Source organism: Rhinopithecus bieti, unplaced genomic scaffold, assembly GCF_001698545.2.
Source record: "Rhinopithecus bieti isolate Rb0 unplaced genomic scaffold, ASM169854v2 scaffold_30775, whole genome shotgun sequence".
Lineage (NCBI taxonomy): Eukaryota > Metazoa > Chordata > Mammalia > Primates > Cercopithecidae > Rhinopithecus > Rhinopithecus bieti.
In genome coordinates, this window is record NW_016813906.1 from 1,315,783 (window position 1) to 1,337,029 (window position 21,247).

The 21,247-nt window shown below is 41.0% G+C and overlaps 1 protein-coding gene across 1 annotated transcript in view; it reads left to right on the forward strand.

Moving 5' to 3' along the window:
* BCL11A (BCL11 transcription factor A) overlaps nt 1-21,247 on the forward strand; it is a 99,543-nt gene that overhangs the window by 1,099 nt on the left and 77,197 nt on the right. The window contains 2 exon segments of the mRNA XM_017849101.1: nt 4,109-4,235; nt 4,237-4,436. Coding sequence (XP_017704590.1) covers nt 4,210-4,235; nt 4,237-4,436 — 226 coding nt within the window. The 5' untranslated portion in view covers nt 4,109-4,209.

A 21,247-nucleotide genomic window follows, 5' to 3' on the forward strand; every position in this document is an offset into this window, starting at 1 on the left:
TGGGGGTGGGGGGAACGAACGGTTAGGCAGAATTCCCTTTCTCTCCCCCATCACCTCGTATGTCTTTGTTCTTCATTTTGACTTTAAAAATGCTTCTGGCAGGGGCCGCGGAGAAGCGACCGGGCGCGCGGCCGACACCCCCGTGCGCGAGCTGAGACCAGCGCGCGCCGGGCTCGGAGCGGGGTGCAGTTTTGCTTTCTTTCCGGGCCGGCATTTTTGGTAGTGAGGAACCAGGAGTGCGCGCTCTAGGGCTTCGGGGCATGGCCAAAGAGGGGGATATGGCAAGTTTGCACTTGGTCTCCAGGCTCACTTCTTCCACCCCCTCACCCCCATGGAAAGCACAGACCTGGTGGCCTCGGCTGGCTTGCTCGGCGGCTCTGCAGCCCGGCACCCCCCTCCCCGCCTCCCGTGGCTCTCGCCTCGGAGCTCGGAATCACAATAGTAATAGTTATCATCATAATGATGCAGGCAAGCAGCGTCATTAATAATGAATAACCGCAGCCACCTCTGCGCGCACACCCAGTGCTCAGAATTGCGGGGGAAACGCATTTGCAGAGATCCCCCAAAGTAAAAAGTGTAAGCTTGTGGACACAGAATGAATTTCAGGACCCGCACTTGAGGTGTGTGCAGAGATACTGAGACTGCACCAGGTTAACCAGCCGGTTTTTCCAAACCTCACTTCCGTTTTCACCAACTGGCGGGCCCAGGGAACCGTCACCCCGCGCCCGAGCTGGACGGGCATGGAGGCAGCAGTCAGGGTCCCTGGCTGCCCTCCGCCGCCGGGCCCCCGGGCCCCAAGACCCCGCGGTCGCTGCTGCACGTGTTCGCAGCAAGCGCGGCGGGAGCCTGCAGCCAGCACGCTGCTCGCTTTGTGCCTTAGAGTCCCCGCGCCCAACTTCACTTTCTGCACGGTCCACCCCTGCCGGGCCCCCTGCCCCGGGCCCGTAGCCCCCGGCTTTGCTTTTGTTTCTTTGCTTTTCCTCTCTGAATTTCAGTCTCCGTTTGCTTCTTTACCCTGTTAAGACAATCAAGGGGAAGGACTTGGAAAGCAAACTTGAAGACACAGCTCCCTTTCCCCCTCCCCCTCCGCTCCTCGGCAGCTCTCGTTTCCCTCGCTCCTTACCAACATTTCTTGTAAGGATTATTATTTTTTCGTTATATTTATTCTTTTGCAACTACACAGAGAGGAAAGAGATCTCAGTCTGCCGCCGAGAGACATTGAGACGTTCCAGGCTGTCTTGCTGTTTGAACGTAGAAGCATTTTATTTTCTATTTCTTCCTCCCCTCGTAGAGAGAATTCGCGGCTAATTATTATGATTATTTGCTCACTCCCTTCCACTTCAATCGAGGACTCCCTGCTTTGTAGCCGGAGTTTAGGCCGGAGCTTAGAAACGTTGGTATTATTGGGGCAAAGGAGGATGGAGTTGAATTGAGGGAGGGGGTAAAATGGCTGAGGTTAGGAAGGTTTTTAGGGAAAGGGGAATTTGCGTTAAAAATGCAGAGAAATTATCAGATGCCCAGAAAGGAAATGTTGATTGCCACTGAGAAAAGATGTCAATGCAGATCAGTAGACTACACTATGAGAATTGTGTTTTCATATTTTCTTTGTGTCCCACTTTGTCTGATTTTTAATAATATAGCAGCAATATTAAAACACGGTTTGGTATTTCTCTGAACATCACTAGCCAAATGTTTTGCAAGGAGACCGATGTTAAACGTATTTCATACATCAGGATATAATTCTTGTTAATTAGCAATAATTTACGTTAAGAGCATAGAAAATGTTGAGGTTACAGGTTTTATATCTGTACATTTGATCATCTTGTTATTTTCAAGAACTTTGCCTCCTATAAAATTAATTAGGTGAAATGTGGAGGTGTAATCAGCAACCTCTGAATTACCACTTCATTTCCCGGTTTTGATTGTAAATCAGTTCAGTCACTACATTTAGAAGACTTTAACCAAGTCTGTTTTGAACCACATTACTTTTAACTATTTGATACCTAGGAGAATATTTCCTTTTGCACCTAAATAATATTCCCACTTTTAGAAATGTATCAGGCCTTGGGAAAAAAAAAATCTTAACGGTGGAATTAAAAAAATTTTTTTTTGCAAAGGTTCTGTGTACTACTAACTTTGATAAAATAAAATATTTTCCTGAGTCTTCCTTCAGTCTGTAAACCTCAGAACTTGTAGCTAATGCTAAACAAAAAAGCCACATTTATCAATGTGTACTTAAAATCCTTAATTCAGACAACAGGAATATTTTGAGAATGAGTTCCCTATTCCTCACTTGGTCAAAATGGAAGCAAATGTAAGAGAAGAATGACATAAAGGCACAATGCAGAAGCACTTCCGTTTGTCTTCTTTTATTTGAAAAGTATGCATATGTATTCTGTATTTATCTTTTGGCCAGTATGTTGGGCAAAGAAACATAAATGCTTACTTTACTGTCTTTATTGGTAGGAATATAACCTTCATATTCCTGTGGTGACCTTATGTTAAATTAGGAGGAGTACCAGAGGCTAGAAATTATGAGATGTCCTACTTGAGCACAGGTGCAGCTAGGCAGGGCTCTCTCAATATTATTTCACCTAGCACATCTGGGAGTTACTCCAGATCTTCCCCCTCAATATTCAGCCTGGGTAGGGTTGAAATAAATTTAACCTGAGTTCACTGGATTTTTGCACTTTATCAAAATCTGTTCCAATATTCTACACTCAAATTAAAATCTATTTTTTGATTCTCTGTGGCTTTAAGTTCATTAAATGTGAAATTGGCAGCTTGCTAAAGAAGGTCAGACTGATTAACTGTTTAAGACTTGTACATTTTCTGCTTCAGTTTTATTAACTGGCAGCATCCTGGATGTGTTTTGTATTTTGTAATTTTTTTTTTTTTTGATAGAGCAAGCATAAGATTTCATAAGCAGAGACTTACCAACTCTCTTTTCCCCTTTGGAAGGTTAAAAAATGATAGAATCTGGTAAAGTAGATGCTGGAGTATTTTAGTACAAAGTTAAAAAAAAAAGCCAACAGGAAAAAGATATGGCTACCTTGTTATACCATCCGCTGGTGATTATGTGTGCAGAAATAGTCACATAATGAAGCATTTTGGAGCTCATTCAGAAAATTAGTCAACTTTGACAACATTAGGTGAAGTATTTCAAGTCTAAAGAAAGGACTTCTCAGCCTTGGTCTGAAATGTGGTGTTTGCTTGACCATTCTGATTTTTATGTCATGGATGTCACCAAGTGCAAACATATTTAGAATATTTTAGGCATTCCGTTTCTCAGAATAAAAAAAAATGACTAATTGGCTTATTTTCTTAAGTACTCAAAAGTATCCCATTTAGCTAATGTGTCTGAGAAGTATTGCCAGTGAATTTGGTATTTCTTTGATTTTGTGGCACTGCTGAGAGTGAAAGCAGAAAGGTTTTTGGCAGTGTGAATTATGCTGCGACATGATTATTATTTAGATCCGTTTCATAGGTGCATGCAGTCGTTTTCTTATTACGGCAGTGTAAATATGGCACATTTTTCGTGTGACATAGTAGCTTTCTAATTTATGAAGCCATGTCTGTTTACTTAGGAGTATATACATTCACACACAAAGGGTGTGTGTGTTTATTCACCTCTCCTTTCATTCTTTGGCACAATGGACAACTTAGTGTATAGGAAAAAAGAAACAAATTTGGTTTCTCTCCACTTTTTTTTTTAACCAGTTTTTCTTGTAGTTATTATTTAAGCTTCCTTTATGTTCCCTGTGTTAACTATTTAAGTAGCATTCTTTCTAAACTTACAAACCAGACACATTTGTTGCTGTGTGTGTGTGCACGTGTATATGCGTGTGTGTGTGTTCTCTGGAGTTATGCAAGGAAGACTGTTTTCTATACATATATGATGATTTGCCTCATTGATAAATTTGCTCTCTGGTTGATAACCTTCACATCCTTGTACATCTTGTATACTCACATTTTCTGGGTATTACATAGAGAAGCCTAGAAACACTTTACATGATGTGGTAGGATAGCATGGGGTTGAGATGTGCTTTCCCCCCTTTCTCTCCTCTCTGGCACTCTAATAATTGTGCTTTTGTTTCTCCAACCACAGCCGAACCTCTTGAAGCCATTCTTACAGATGATGAACCAGACCACGGCCCGTTGGGAGCTCCAGAAGGGGATCATGACCTCCTCACCTGTGGGCAGTGCCAGATGAACTTCCCGTTGGGGACATTCTTATTTTATCGAGCACAAACGGAAACAATGCAATGGCAGCCTCTGCTTAGAAAAAGCTGTGGATAAGCCACCTTCCCCTTCACCAATCGAGATGAAAAAAGCATCCAATCCCGTGGAGGTTGGCATCCAGGTCACGCCAGAGGATGACGATTGTTTATCAACGTCATCTAGAGGAATTTGCCCCAAACAGGAACACATAGCAGGTAAATGAGAAGCAAGGAGAAAAGCTGTTTGCATGTTTTCTTTTCATTTTCAGAGATGCTGTAGCCAAGCAGTAAGGAATGGTGAAGTGCTTTCTCTATTTCTCCATGTGACTGTCCATGACAGCCCTGTAATGTTAAAATAATCATTTCTGTTGCTTACGTCCAGAACACAGAAAAATAAATATTTTCCACCTAACTGAATCAGATGTAGGCAGGACAGGTACACACACCAGACACCCTCTCTCTGGATCTGTCAATTTTGGATTTCTTTTCTTCCCCATCCCCACCTTCTCATTTTGAAGTATTGAGCTTTACTACACCTAGTCCAGTTCCATTGTCCATTTCCAGACTTGGTGACGTGTCAGAGGCAAAGTGGCCATATAGGCATTTGCAGTTCAGCTAACGACTTGTTTGACTCAGAACATCTGGCCAGGTCTCCTTAGGGGTTCAGCTCGTTCTCAAGGCTTCCCTGAAGTAGACTGGGCTGGCAGGGTAGTTGGAGGAGGTGGAAAGAGTTAACTGAGCTTCAGGGCTAGCCTTGGATCCATATTGGCTGTCAGCCCGGATGGGGCTGTAATTAAACACAGCCCCGTGGTGGGATGACACCATGACCTTGACTTTAAGATGCCATTTTCGACTGGCCAGGCCAGAGTAGAGAGGGCAGTTGCTGAAGCGCACAGACATGCTTACTCGAAAAGTTTAAGGGCATGTTGGAAATTTCAAAAGGTTGGTTTGACAGGAACGGCTGCTCCCTGCAGCCTGCCTCCTCAGCTAAATGATAAATGCTTCTCTGTGCTCTCTCTTGTCTCTGATGTGGTTTTGACAGATGTATCTTGATTTTGTTTGTGGTTTACACAGCCTCATGTCACCCTTACAAATGTCCAGTCCAGACTCCACTGTTTCTGCTATAACACAATGTAAAAATTTTCTTGGAAAAATCCATACGCATATTCAGCAGCCCTCCCTCCTTCGGTTAATTTTAGCAGGGTGGTAGCTAGGTGTGTGGGTTTCTCGGCAGCTCAAGGGAAAAGGAATTAAAGGCTAGCAGTGGGACTTAAATTCCCTGCTCTAAGTGATAAACAGCAATGCTATATAGTGACCCTCAAAACATTTTTTGATTGAGCACATTAGACAAAGTCGATACAGATTCTGTGATGACCGACATGCCATGCCTATTGGTGGATCACTTTCTTCCATCTGCCCCCAACCCAGCTCCTGAAAGGCAAGAGGTTTGTTCAGTTTTAGGAAGGGTGGTGCATATCATCAGTTGATTCACTGGAACTTGTCTCTCTGATCTAGTTTGACCACAAAGTTGAACCATAATAGGTCAGTGGTCCAGAGGGGATTAAATGTCATATTATTTCTCCTCTCCCCCTCTAGAATTTGATCATTAAAACCAAACGTGGCATTTTCTTTCTTTTTTTAATGCTTTCTGTAATAACACTCAGATACACTCAGATACACTCCCTTTAGTGAAATGGGAAATCTGCTACTGGGGAAGCTGCATTTGCAGAGTGTATTTCTTGAATCCACCACATTTACCTTATGTGACATGTAGGTGAAGATTTTATCTCCCCTACCCCCCAGTAGGATGTGGGAATGACCATTGCCATGTGTTGTCTTGTGACTGGAAGGAAAATGGACAGAAGTGTAAGGCATGATTAATGAAGCAAGAGCAGGCGGAAGGGGATTTGTCGTCTTCGGAGATCCAAAGCCTTGCTAAATCACCAAATATGGAGTAACACTTGCGTGATGTAACATCGTATTTACATATCGAGCTGCTCGTTTAAAAGACAAAACACAGTGTCTGTCAAGCAAGAATTAAAACCACACTTCTTACTGAGGTCCCAAATAGGTTATTCAGTCTCAGATTAACCAGCTCAAAAATTCTGTGCCTCTGTATTTGGAGGAGGAATCTAAAAGCTGGGGGGAAGGCCTTACGTATAGTTAAGGCTTTTACTGCTGTTGTTGTGAATCTATGTAGGGGAATAAAAGATATTTGCTTGAACTCCCTGGTTGTCTAAAGGTTCTGTTATTATTTTTTTTAAAGAACAAGTACAATAGCAGAGCCTGGAGAAGCCAAAACCAAAAGCAAATTTAAAATATATTTTATAGAGCTGATAATCAATTGTTTAACTGAGACGAGAAGCTCTCTAAGATGTCTAAGATATTCAATGGGTGCACAACAAGTGCTGCGACCCAGGTGAGGTAAACCTTTCGTACATGAATAATTACAAAGTCTTGATTTCTTTCATTGTGTTTAATCACCTGTTCCCACCCTGGAACTGGCTGAACATAAATAGTGTGGTCACATCTCAAAGTGAGATGTCAGTAACTAGAATCACGACTTCTCATAATTCACACTAATGAATTAAGAGTTTCCTATGGTGAAATTAACATTCTACCATTGCACATAAATTCCGATGCTCTGGCCCTCAGGTGCCCCTGAAGCGAAGTTCTGGAAGACGGCTATGTGTGTACCCCCAGCCCATTTCTCTAAAGCACGTCTCTGCAATTCCAAGTCTGCTTTTCTTTTTATGATGAGGAAGGAAACAATAACAGTAATCATTCAGTAGATATTTGAATTGTGTCACAAAAAGAAAAGAGAAGCAATGCTTTTGTATTAAGGAAAGAGATATATTGATGAATCTCTAGAAGAATATGTTTGGCAACCACATAAAAGATAGTCATTTAAGTGTGCTGGGTAGGAAAGCCTTTATTAAAGTGATGTAAGTTGGATTTGAGTTCACTGTGAGCCTGTACCGTTTTATAAGCAGGAAGCAAGAATAAAACAGTGACAGATTCTCCCTAAGATAAATAAAACTTAGAATTCGGGGCTTTCAGATAGGAGAATAAGGCAGAGTTCTTTACATCTTGAGTAAAATGGCATGCATTTTCACTGTACTCACGCCTCTCCAAGCTGAGGTTTTTTTTTTTTGTTGTTGTTGTTGTTTTTTGAGACAGAGTTTTGGTCTTGTTGCCCAGGCTGGAGTGCGGTGGCATGATCTTGACTCACTGCAACCTCTGCCCCTCTGCCTCCCAAGTTCAAGCGATTCTCCTGCCTCAGCCTCCCTAGTAGCTGGGATTACAGGCACCTACCGCCAAGCTTGGCTAATTTTTGTATTTTTACTAGAGATGAGGTTTCACCATGTTGGCCAAGCTGGTCTTGAACTCCTAACCTCAGGTGATCCACCTCTCAAAGTGCTGGGATTGCAGGTTTGAGCCACCGTGCCTGGCCCAAGCTGAGTATTTTTTAGAGAGGATTCTTTTTACCTGGTGAGTAGATGGGTATGTACTCCACCACTTCATCCACGTACATATATGAGCTGTACACATAGTTGTTAATCAGGTTGCTTTTTTCATTTTATTTAAATATTCCACATATCGTGTGATTGTGACCCATTGAGATAATTGAAGTAGTATTAATTTAGCTGGTAATTAGCAGCTTATGTTGTGTGGGCCCAGTTCATCAATGTGTGTGTCAAATATCCACCCTCAGATATCAGCAGCCTTTGACTTGCAGTCAGAGCTTTCAATAGGGGTTTTGTTTTGTTTTCTTTTTTTTTTTTAGTCTCATATGTTATGATGGGGGAAATATTCATGGAAGATGACTGAATGTGAAACTGCTGTTCCCTTATAGAAAAGACCCAAGCATGATCCCATCATGTCAGATTTGAGGTTTTGGCTTATTGCACATAGGAATCTTTACATTAGGTTTGGGCTGTCGTAAAGTTAGCTTTTTGAGAGACTAGAGAAAAAATATGACAAATCCTATAAAATGTAGTAAAGCCTGCTCCTGTTCATATATAACATTTTTTTCTCTTTAAAATCATAACATAGGCATTTATATCAGGGTATTTAAAATTATTTGCCTAGACAGTATAGCGGGTATTTAAATAATTATATATCAGACAGATACTCTAAAGAAGGGAGATACACTAATTCAAAATGGAAATACATTAGCATGCTACTTAAAAGTAAATCAAATATAATATGCTTTTCAGAATTTAGAAAATTAACTTACCTTTTCTTTTTGTATCCATTCTGATTCTCTCCTAGCTCAGACTGAACTGGAGGATGTATTTGTGTAACTTGTGGTATAATTGTAAATGAGACTATAAATTATAGTATGCTATTATGACTACTTATTTTTCTTTTCTCTTTATTTATGTGATTCTGAAGAAAAACAACTGACCTCTGAATTTTCAGCATGGCAGTTAAAACAAAAAAATACCACTACCACAAAAACAATATACTGGTGAACATTTTATTTACCTTCAGAATCCAGAGAGTAGAGAATATTGTTTCCTAATAAATACCTAGGATTTTCATAGGGAGCCTATGTTTGGGAGGCCAGTATCCAAAGACTCATGTTCATGAAACTGGGAGTCCTATATACAAGCTGTATTTGTAAATAAGACAGAGAAAGGTTGTGAACTGGCAGCTTGGATGTTTTGTCAAAGTACAATGTCAGAGAAACTCTTTCTAAGACAAATTGTAAATAGAACTGTCACAGTGATTGCATGATTGAGCTGCAGAAGTGTCCTACAATTGTTGGCATTGTCAGGACTTTTGAAAGCTTAATTAAACACAGTGGCCCGCATGGCTGCTAAACTTACTAAGGAAAGCCAAAAGGAAAAAATATATATATCTAAAATGTAGCAGATCCTAAAGATCCCAAACTTCTTCAGACATTACCCTTGTGGTGACACAGAAAAGATGCATTGTGCATTTTCCTAGTCGTCTTTTATAAATAATAGTTTTGAGAATAGGTCCACGTGATATGAAGATCATCCTGTGTGTGATGTGGAGATTGTGTTAGTTTTTCTGTCTCCTGCTGTTACAGACAGTTAATGTAAAAATGGCCTTTTATTGGAAACACAAATATGTATTCACTTCAAGAACAGGAGCAGAGGGGGACAAAGTTTCCCTCCCGTTCTCTGTGTTTATTCTGTGAAAGCTTAAAAAAAACAACAACCAGTGCTGTAATTTCTTAAATCACCCCATTCCTTGTTGTGTTGCAAGTTGTGCCTTTACTATAAAGGATCTGAAATATGTTTTGCACACCTTTCTCTTAGTGAATGTGGCATTTAATTGTGGAGCTGCACATGGACTGGAAAATGCAACTGGGTGTAGAAACGTGCAGGCAGGGTCAGGACAGGCAACCTTCAGCTCAGGGAGGAGGCGAGTTGGATGCATATTAATGGCACCTTTTAGAGTCCTGGAAAATCATTAATTTCACACTGCAGCCTCCATGTAGTTTGGCTAATGTGGGAGTACTAAATTGGGGTACATAACAAACATGCAAATCTTAGGGAAACATTTTTTAGATTTTTGTGATTTCTCAATGAAAGTGTTTAATAACAGAGAATAGGTGAATGGTGGCTTTGCGTGCTGGTCAGTAAGAAAGGAAGAAAGTTTGGCTTTCCTTTGTGGGGAGATATTAAATTTAATATCTTTCTAACCGAAGTAGAAAGCATAGCGAGGGAGATGCACCAAGATTGCGTCACTCGATGTTAATTTAATCTACTTTGGTTGGTCTGTTCACACCCTTTATTGCACAAAGAAATCATTTGACAAAATTTACCCCAAGTCCAAGTCTGTTTTAACATACAGTAGTACCAGCTTTGTGCAATAAAAAGCATTTAGCATCAAGCTGGACCCAGCCTGGCACCTTGCCACTTTTTTAGCATGAGATTTAATCACCAAGGATCTTTAGTACCTTTCTGCTTGTTCAGATTTCATTTGGGTCATGGCTATGTCAGCAGTGTTGTTATTTCAAGGATTAAAAAAAAAGATTCTAACTTAGAGCCCACTTCTAACATTATTTCAAATCAAGCAGGTTTGTATGTTATGTGTCAATTTGGATGACATTAATAAAGTTCTTAAAATATGTTCAGACTATATAATTTAATGGATAATGACTACTATTTTTATTTGTAATACAAATAGGAAATTGACCATTGTCTCCCTACCTCCTTGGTTCTTTTCTCCTACCCAGGTAAATGAGCATCCTTAAACAGCTTCTTCCCTTTACGACCAGGGTACAGAGCACTGGCCAATATCGGTAAATTTACCTTTGTAATTTGCCACGTAGTTTTTACAACATGACCTAATTAATTTGAGCACGAACCATATTATTGCTACTGGAGTCATTTTCTGTCACAAACTTAATTTCCAGGAAATGTAACCTGACAAATAAGAATTCTTTAGCTCTCTCCATGTGCTCCTAGAGACCAAAGGCAGATTTAAAATAATAATAATTTTAAAAGTGCCAGCATTATTAAAGTCAGTATGCTTGATGCCAAACTCAATTTGAAGCCAGTAAACATCAGACTGTATTTCTAATCAGTTTTAGAATGTAACGTATTCCATATTGGATTCATTGGAATTTGTCTCCTTGCTTTTTACTGGCCAGCTGCACTCCCTATGCATTTTTAAAACATTTCAGCAAAGGCTTTTGCTGTTCTTAGCAGGGTTAGTAACTTGGGGTCTATTTCTGAGCTCATTCGTCATTCTGCAATGGCATTGAGTTAGGTTGGCAAGGGAAGGATTTGAGGCATGGGGGGTGGTGAGGTCACTTCTGATCCCAGCAGGGAATAGGTGAGCTTCATTTGCCTTTACAATAGGCGCACAGTTACTGCACCTTGGAGGAGCTCTCAGGTGCCGCTCAGATGGGCGCATGTAAATGCCCTGTCAGATGTGGAGCTGGAATATTAATGCTTCTTCCACCACCGCACCATAATAAAGCTGTACACAGCAAGCTTAATATGCAGCTAGTCTGGGGAATTGTATAAACTTAGATAGCCCAGTGTGAAAGACAGCAATGGAAAAATGCTCGATATGCCACAGTTTCCATTCTTGTTCTCCTTTGATCTATAGCAAAATGAAAACATCATCCTTTTCTTCTCTTGGAGTTGTCTCCCCAACTCTGCCACCTCCCAATTCACCACCAGAATTTTTTTGCATGTGCTGGTATGGAGAAATGCAACATAATTTGTTTCATATGGTTAATTACAGGCGTTTGAATATTTAAAATTTTAAATAGCCACAGTTCCAGCTTTTCCTGTTAAAAGTATGTGATTTGAACAAAGGGAGTACAGTGTAAATATTTGTGGTGATTTGCAACACCCCTCTTTCCCCATTAAACACACACACACACACACACACACACACACACACAAACACAGAGAGAGAGAGAGAGAGAGAGAGAGAGAAAGAAACATTCAGTTTAAATCTAGTACTGATCTAAAGGACTTCTGTACCTTCATTTGTACTTTTTTTAAAAAAAAACTTTCAACTGGAATTCCATTAAAATATTTCACCATCATATTTTTGAGTCCACATTGCTTGAGGTTTTAAAGAAGATTTTTATAATGTGTTCATTTAACAGAATCAACAGCTGTCAGAAGCAGTTGTGGTAGATCCACAAAACGTATAAAGAAAAATACATGTTTCCTGAAACAAAACACTTGGAAAAATAAGCTGCCAAGAACTGACGAATTAGAAGTTTGCAGACAGGGAACTGAAGTGTCGTCTCTTGGTTCACCCTGGAGACTGATGTGAGCGGATCTGATGCAATGCTGCTGGAAGATTTACCTGCGCAGGTTGGTCCTCTAAGGCAACGTGCAGTGCACGATTGACGTGTGCACCAGAGCTAAGCTGGGCCTCAGCTCGCTCCATCTTCTGCCCTATTTTTTCCCTTTTTGATCTCTTTAGATAGATAAAATGCCAAGTTCTCAGAGTGCTAAACAACAAATTATATATACCTGAAGGTGAGATGATCAGGTTTAAACTTCCTGTAAAAGAGGCGAGAAGGCGCCTTGCACACTCTTTTCCAGATAGGGCTGGCAGCATGTTATTCAGAACTGAATCGGTCTCTTGCCAGGGAATTCCCAGTGGGAACCTGGAGCAGGTATGTTGATGAAGGGGATACCTGGGGACCTTTGGTCACTCACAATGAGTTTTTGTTTGTATTCTGACTGTTGTTAGCATTGCCGATGAACAATTACACCTACAATTTGATTTTAGTTTTAGATAGAGGCGAATGCACTGATTAAAAACTCCCATTAAAATAAAAAATGGAATTATTGTGAAACCTGCAAGGGTGCCTTCAAAAAGAACACCCGTGTTGTTGTGTACCTACCTCGCCTTTCTATTTGCTGTTTGAACATTCTAAAAAACACAAGGAAGCTTTTTGCTAAGCATCAGGGCATTTAAATTTATATTCATCAGTTGTTCATTTTCTTAACATGTAATGATGCATAAAAAAGCTGCAAGGAAATCACATCTGTTAATTTTTAGAGAAATAAGGTGTAGCTTGGATTCTTATGTTGGAGCGCAAAGCACTGTGTGCCAAGTCTGATCCTGTACGTTTTAAATATAGAGTTTTAATATTTGGCCAATCCCCCCTCTCCCCAAATAAAAACAAACCTCAAAAAACTAAGAGAAGCAAACCTGAAGTATTCTCCTTCACCAACTCAGGGTATACCATGATTTTATGATTTATTTACTTTTAGGGGGGAACCCATCCGTGAACCATTTATTCCCCATTTTAACTCCCCTGCCCCAGATCTTTTCAGTTCCCAGTTAAAACAATGCATTAACCAATGTTCAATCTTAAATCGCGTGAGTTTCTCTCTCCTACTCCATTGCACCCTAAGATTTAAAAAAAAATTATTCCTTTACATTTAAAAGTGAACATTGGCTACTGAAGAATGATTTAAAGGCTGCAAAAATTTTAATAATAAATCGTAACCTTCTCATGTTATGTTTTGTTATGTTAAGGGGAAAAAATCAATAAGGAAAATTTAATTCTGATAAAGATACTCTTGGATCTTTGAAAACAACTGCTGTCCTTTTAACTAAAACATTTGAGCAGCTTCAAAGACTATGTATTTCTTCTGATCTTGGAGCTGTGTGACTGGTAGCAAGAAAGAAAAAAAAATCTTATTCTACATACAAGTGGATTGCTTAACAAGTCAGCACAGACACGTACTTGTTTGTACAATAGAGATAAAATTCCTGTATAAAATAATTCAGCTGCTGACAGCAGGCATTGTTGTTGGACCTGTCTTTTGTGCTTGTCCCAGCTCTGGGCCCCCCTCCCCTCCTATCTGCTTGGGGCAGCCTGCTGCCTGCACACTCCTGACCAGAAGTTAATTGCTATATATTAAGTATATAGGTATTGTATTTAAAGAGGAATATCTCAAGGCTTCCTATATGCATTCCACTTTACTTTCTGATGTGATTGCGGTGTTGCCAGCAGGGGGGTGGCAGGCAAACGCTCTAATAGGGAAAATCACTTGAAGGCAGTTAGGGGAAATTTGGCCTTCAAGTCCCATTTGCTCTGCAGTGTAGCATCGGTTTCTAAACTTTTGTTTTTAATCTAATTCTGATTTACCCTGTCACATCCCATATCAACCCTTGTTGAACTCTACTCATGTAGAGTAACATTAGTGTCAAACGGAATTGGTCAGGACTGTGGACCTGTGGCTCATACCATTGGTTGTGGATGTGGGTTCCATGCAGCTCTGTATCCTATCCTTTCTAATAAATGTTAAAATGTGGCACATTTCCGAGCAGGGCCCAAGGATAAGAGAGTTAAGAAATCAGGGGGTAGTACCTGAGATTTTCTCCCTTCTCTTTCCCATTTCCTTGATAATATCCACATTTCTGGTAAGATCAACTCTAGGAGAAAGTCTGAGGCTGGGGAGAGAGGGGAGAAGGGTGAGGAGAGAGGTTCTTGGAATATTCTTCGATAGCAGTTCAAATGAAATCCCCACAGCAGAGAGCTTTTGGGTGTAGCAGTGGAGCGGTAAGCTCGGACACGTGGCCTTTCGAAGCTGTTATTCTCAGTCTGACTTGCACACCAGCTAAGATAGGACTTAACATATACTTTCTTGCTTTCACTTGGGTTGGAGAGGTTCGGGTTGGGTGGAAGAGGAGTTCATTGGGAATTCTGTCACTAGAATTTTTTAAATGTCAGGAGGTTAGCAAGGTGTGAGTTAGCATTCAAGCAAAGGATTCTTCTCCAGACTAGTAATTGGAAAGCCTGAAAATCCAGGTTCCCACGATACTCTAATAACTGGGGTGGGATGGTGGTGGTGGGTGGACACCACGGCTTTCTGAATGTCAGCTGATGTCTGCATGACCTGTTCACCATGGATTCAGTGTGGCTAGTGCTGAATGGGGGAAATCAGAAAGGCAGATCTCAAGCAACAGGATATGCACTCCTCAGAAGTAAACCAGACCTTGCTCCTCTCCCTCCTGTGCCTCTCCTTTCTTGCTGGTTTCCCTTTGGAAGCAGAAACTTCTAAAATTAATGCCACTCCAAGCCAGTGAAAAGCTGTTTTATACCACAGTGGATGTTTACACAGGAGAGACAACTTGAGGGGAAAAGGCTTTTGGGAGGGTGGAGGGACTCGAGTTAATCTGTTCTGTTGGAGGACTGTGCAGTACTGCCTATGAGCGACTCTGGGCTGTTTTTGATAAATTACCATGTTTAGAGATAGGTTTGGCTCTTAAGGGCTTAGTTTTATGAACAAAGTCCGTGACGATGTTTGCAGCCTCTGTTTGTCTCTTAGCCCCTTTGGCTTGACTAGAAGCTCTATGTTTAGTTTAAGCTCAGTCTGGAAGATATAACAATTTTGCATTAAAAAAATGAGGAAATCATAGGAAGAAAACCCTTTGCTTTTGGATGAATCTTACTGATAATTTGCTAAAGCTCATTTGAATTTTAAGCACTTCTTTAATCTTCAAAGGCTAAATTGCTTTATGAATATGCATGGTGTGGGCAGACTTCAGTTCATTACCTAGTTGTAAATTCTAATGACCATTAGGTCCTTCCAGTAATTGCGAATTGTTTTGCATTTTTGATTGGCCTATTAACATGTACATTCGGTGCACATCAGGCTGGCCTGTCAGCCTGCTGAAGGAGAAAAAAAAGGTGAAAATTGTTTATAGCACCAAGATTCTTAGATTTTCAATCTTGCAAAATTGATGATGTAAAAAAATTAAAGCAGTGTTTTTTCTTCTCAAGATTGAAAGTTCACCAAGAGATTTGACATATTTAATTTACATGATGACTTTGCACTCCTTCATTAATGCAATTTGCATATGAAGCTGTTGTTAATCACTTTTGATCATGTTTTGTGTATTAGCTGCCTCAGTGGCTCTCCTCCTCAGATGCCCCAGTAGAAAGGAGCAAAATGATGCATCTTCTTGCCAAGTTTCCTTTAGTGAATTGAGGAATTAGAAGTCTAACCTTGAGTAATTACATATGTTTTATCCGTTTTCTTTTAACGTTAAGTACAGTTTGTGAACGTGTTGGCTGGAAATCGTTCTCATTTGGGGAGAAGACTGTAAAATTTAAGTATATGATTGAGGCACTTCCAGATACATAGAGAAATATGTATTGCCAGTTTCTGTTCCCCATGAACGTTGCAGGGCAGTTTTATTGTTAGCAGTTTGATGGCAGGAAGCCTTGGCTATTCCAGTGTATTAAGACATCAGGTTTCTCCTTTGGAAGAGGGAAGGCTACAGAACTACAAACCTTTCTAACAATGCTTTAGATTTCTTCTTTAGATAGATGGCTAGCACCTAAAGAACTTGGGCCTGGGTTTGGCTGACTCTTTTATCTTTTAGATCAAGTAAGTTTTCCCATTCAGCTGCTGCTCTGAGCTACAATGTGTCCTCCCCTCATCACCAAAGTATATCCTGGTCTCCAGGCTCCCTGGGCTCCCAGTGTCTCCCTCAAGGTACACGAGTGCCCTGGTCATGAAAACAAGGTGCTAACTAACGGTTTCCAATTTTTGAGAGCCTGTGATTTTGGTGTTTGCCTTTGCTGTTGAATAACCTGTGCTGTATTATTGATGTTCATCTTGGATTTGTGAGTTTATCACTGGTTAACAAGCAGAATCAGAACACTGAAACTGATATTCTGATTAAAAGGAATGTTTAATGAAAGAAAATAAATTGTGATGGAAAATGAACAGTGTGTAAGAAACATAACTCTAATTTTAACCTCCGAGGGACCTAGCACTGCCCTACTGCGACTTCCATCTATACCATGCTAAAAGCATGCTTCAGTTTAAAGTTGTTAATATTCAGCTGGGAAACAGTATCCAGAACACAAATAAATTATTAAGTGCATGAACTTTTTAGGCAGTAAGATGAACTGATGGGGTCCATCTGTGAGATCCAGGGGCTTTTTATTTGTGTGTGTCGAGCGATTCTGCCCTCTCCGACTTCACAGCCTTTGGTCTCCGGCCAACTGCATGCATAATTGATTCCACACGCACTATCATTTTCTTGATGTAATTGCTTTACTAAGATATGATGAAATCTAATGGATAATTTGCTATTTGAAAATGGGCAAAAAAAAAAAATCTTCATACTTTATGTGGGACTGAGTGGGCAGTGGAGAAAGGGGTATTCAGCTGACCTGGTATTTAAGAAAACAAAACAAGCAACACTGACTTATGCATGCTGCTTCAGTCGCGTTGGCTGTGGATAGGAAGGTCTTTGTGACATATGGAAGCCAGTGTATAAATCTCTCTCCTTCTATCTTGCATCACTCCCTTCATTCCTTCTCTCTTTCTCTCCTCTCTCTCTCCCCCAAACTTTACAAGAAAGGGATCCTAACAAGGTAAAAAGTAAACAATTTAGTCATCACAAGCCTTATTATTCAGTCTATCCAGGAGTTTTGCCATGTCGGTTTATTTAACTTCCAGGAATGTAAACACTGACACAGCCCTAGAAGCAGCAAGAAAGATTACAGTATTAGAGTTAAAAACATGAGCATGGAGGAGCTGTGCTTTATACTCTGCTATAATAACACTTTACATTGAAACATAATGGTAAGTCAAAAGCGGACTGGAAACTTCTGCTTATATGGAGTACAAATTTCATTCTAATAGATTGGCATAATCTAGTGTACCCAGGGTAGATTGTTATATAATGGAGAAACTGTATGAATGTCAAGTACACAAATAATTCTACAGGAAGTAAACGAAAAGTATTAGAATTTCTTAAGTCACCATTAAATTTTGTTGGTGGGACAATCTCATTAGCTGCTTCAAAATCATGTGGCTTTGCATAAGTCTTTCGAAAATGTATTTTCAGGGAATTTACAGACGGTGAAACATTGTTTTAATCCAAACCAGTTCATGCTTTAAATGTACCTTTAAAAAAATTGTACTGTTTTTCGAAGTACTTAAAGGGAGTGGAGGGGTAGAAAGCATATAAGTGAATCCATCTCACTGTGGCAAACTGTTTTTCAAGTAAAGTCATAATAATGAACAACACATGATCTGAAATTTGATCAGCAAACATATACTTATGCCAAGGAATTTTCTTTCTTTCTTTCCTTTTTTTCTTTTTCGCCATTCACATAACCAAGGTTCTGTAAATCAGTAAACCAGGCAGAGAGTAACTATTGTAAGGGGGAAACCAAATCATAATACCCAGAATGGCCCAGAAGCTGCCCTTCTGAAGAAACATTAATACCACCACCACCAAAAAAAGAAAAACAAAAAATCAAAACAAAACAAAACCTTTTTACAAAACTGGAAATGACAGAATCGTTTTAAAAGAAAAAAAAACCACCTTCTGATGCTCAAAACTTCAAACTATTAATAGACCACCAGTGAGATAGACTGTCTTTGTGCCTTGAAATGCAAAATGAGGGAAATAATTAGCAGAGGAACAAAATTCTCAAAATTTGAAGAACTTCTGTGATTACTGGGGGTACAGTGAAAAGAAAATGCAAATTTCTTCCTGATCTTAATTAGATTCGATTGTGCGGTGGGTGTGTTGGATTGGGGGGAGGGGCAGGGGCAGGGAGTGCTGGGGTGAGGCGTGAGGCAGAGTGTTGTGGAGACAGGTTAGCAGGGGCCTGGCGGTGTGGCAGGAACAAAGGCAGCTTCCAAGGCTGGTGCAGGATTCCGTGCCTTAACCCAGATGCTCATGGTGCCCCAGTCTTGAGTCCTTCATTTAGGTGGGCTTATTTCCCACTGGGTCTGGGGGATTTCATTTGTCTTTTGAGGGGCAGGGTGGACACTGACAGAACAGCTGCCTGGGGAGCCTAGGAAGAGGGAAGCAGCCTGTGGGTAACTTTTCTTGATCACATGGGAAGGCTAAGATGTTATGGATCCTGCCTTGGGCACTGGGGTCAGCGTCTCCTGGTGGTGTCTGCACAGGGCCCCCCAATGCCAGGGCACTGCCAAAACACACTCTTGAGTTTAATGGTAGTGGTTGGTCTGAGTCCTGCCAAAGTGTATGGAGCAAGTTTCATTGGCTGGACTTTCCCCTTGCATGAAATAATAAAAGACCTGGCCAAGGCTTATGAATCTATTTCTGTTTCATTAATATTGTTTATTATGTATTTTATTAATATTTTTAGGAGGGACTGTGCTCTCATTTGACCATTTGTAGTTATAATTAATACATTCCGTACTGGTTGTAAAAAGTGTACTTGCATTTAATTGCAAGGCAGGGTAAATTAATGGATATGATTTAAAACAAAACTCACTTAAAATATTCTTGCAGAAAGCAAAGGAGGGGGCAGTCCCAGTATTTAATTTATTTTCTGGGTTAGTGTCAGTGGTGAGAGGGTCGAAAAGATTGTGTGGGTCCAACGGGATTTGTGTCTGTGTGTGCAGGATGGTGGGGGCAACACACAGGGAGGAGAAAAACCTGGGCCGGAGGAGGGGTAGCCAGGAGCTTTTTTTTTTTTCCTCTAATTTCTGAGGTTGCCAGGAGGGGCTTAAGCAAAGTGGTCAAGTCCATCTGCTCCGGAGAAGGTGGTAAAGAAAAGAGGTTAGTGGCAAGAGGGAAGGAGCACAAAGGGAAAATTGTACATTGGGAGCGTTACTCTCCCTGGCCGTGGTGTAGCCAGACTGGTTTAGCAGACAGAATGATAGATTGTTTTGTCAGGGGTCCCAGGGTGCGCCCTGAACTTGAAGCACTTTGTTTATCTTGAATAGAAAGGGAAAAGCGCAGACATAATCGATGTCTAGTTTTTAGGAGCTCGAAAGAGGTAGGATAACAGAGAAGACTCGGGAGGGGTAGTGGGAGGTGGGGGAGGTGCGGGCCCTGGTTGTGGTTGTCCATTAACAGATGAACTTGGCCGAGGGCCAGGCTTTAGATGAGAGCGTGTCAGGGCCCCAGTGCAGCCAAGCCTTTTCAGTGTTTTTTTTTTTTTTCCTTTTCTTTCTTTCTTTTTTAAATACCTGCTGACTGTACATCAAATGCTCCCTGGTCTTTTGGCTAAAGGCAAAATAAAAAAAATAAAATAAAATAAAAAATAAAAAATAAAAAAATAAAGAGACGCACAGCTCAATTTTTTCCCTCCTCTGAACCAGTTGAGGCCAGTCTTTTGGCTACACACGCGGGTTCTATCATCTTTCCTGGCTTGCCATTGGGAAAAAAAGAGTTGTGATAACGCCAGTAACCCAAGGGCCAGATGGGAAGGGTTTGGTTGTGTTCAGGCGACCAGGTGTGAGAGCTCGTGGTGCAGTGGGGTGGGGCGTGGCCGGCGTGCCTGCGTGTGCAGGTAGGAAAACAGTGGAAACTCTTTTTTTTTTTTTTTTTTTTAATGGCTGAAGTTTAACTTGTTGGAAGGGGCCTGTGAATTAAGCTGTCGGTGGCTGAGAATAATGTGCAAGGAAGGCTCAGGAAAGGCCAGGGGTGGGGAAAAGGTGCTCTTGCTAGAGGCACAGCCTTTCCTGGGCAGGACCGATGGCAAACCCATGTGTTTGGGCTTGTTTTGTTCTCGATTTTCTTATCTTCTTGGCCTCTTCCTGTGTTTTTTCGTTTATTGTGACATTATGCATTCATATATGAATGTTGGCAAGCAAGAGTCATCATCCCAATAACTTCCTGACATTTTTAGCTCTTTTAATGTGCAGTCTTTGCCCTTCTGCCACAAGTGGCGAAGTAATTGAATTTCCCTGTTACTAACTGGCAGGAAGCATGTTCTAGTTCCCACCAGAGGAGCTGCTGGGGCTAAAGCTGGGTTCATAGAATCCCACCTAGGGGACATCAGGGCTTTCTAGTGGTTTGGGGACCTGTCTGAAATGAGATTCACACAATAAAAAATATTTTTCCCATCATAGACTTGAAAATCACCATTGTGCACATCTATATAAAATGTGATAAAATCACATTTACTTCTCCTGGCTGAGGCCTCATAAGGGAGGCGGGATTTTCTTCTCCTTTTCTAGTAGCAAATAAAAACTGGGAAAATTTGGGGGCCTCTGGGTTTATCCCATGGATACCGCCCCCAACTCAGCCAAACCCTTAGAGGCAGTCTTCTCTCCCACCTAGGTGTCTTTGTAACCTGAGCTGGTAAGAAAGGGAAGAGGGACTGAAAGAGGGGAAATATGCCCTTAACGTATGGTTTCTCTCCTTTCTTTTCTTCTTCCCTTTGATTACACGAAATAAAATGGTTTACGCTGAGGTTAAAGAAGTAATACCATTTCTAGTTGTGTGACCTTGGGCAGATTTCATTCCCTAAGCCTCCGTTTCCTCAATCTGTAAAGTTGGGTGAATCACGGGGCTCGCTTCATAGGGCCTTTGAGCATCCTATGAGAGCACGTGGGGGTGCTGGGCTCAGTGCTGGGCACATGGTAAAACATGTCACAAAAGCTCATTACTATTATGGTTATGACTCATGGCTTGGAACTGTGTGCTCCTGGGGTCTCAATGTAGTTCCCCCACTATGGGGTGAGCAGGTTGGGATGAGAGTAGAGCAGGGCAGGTGGGGCTCTAAAGAGCTCAGGGCCTCATTATGTTTCTGGTGGCAGTTC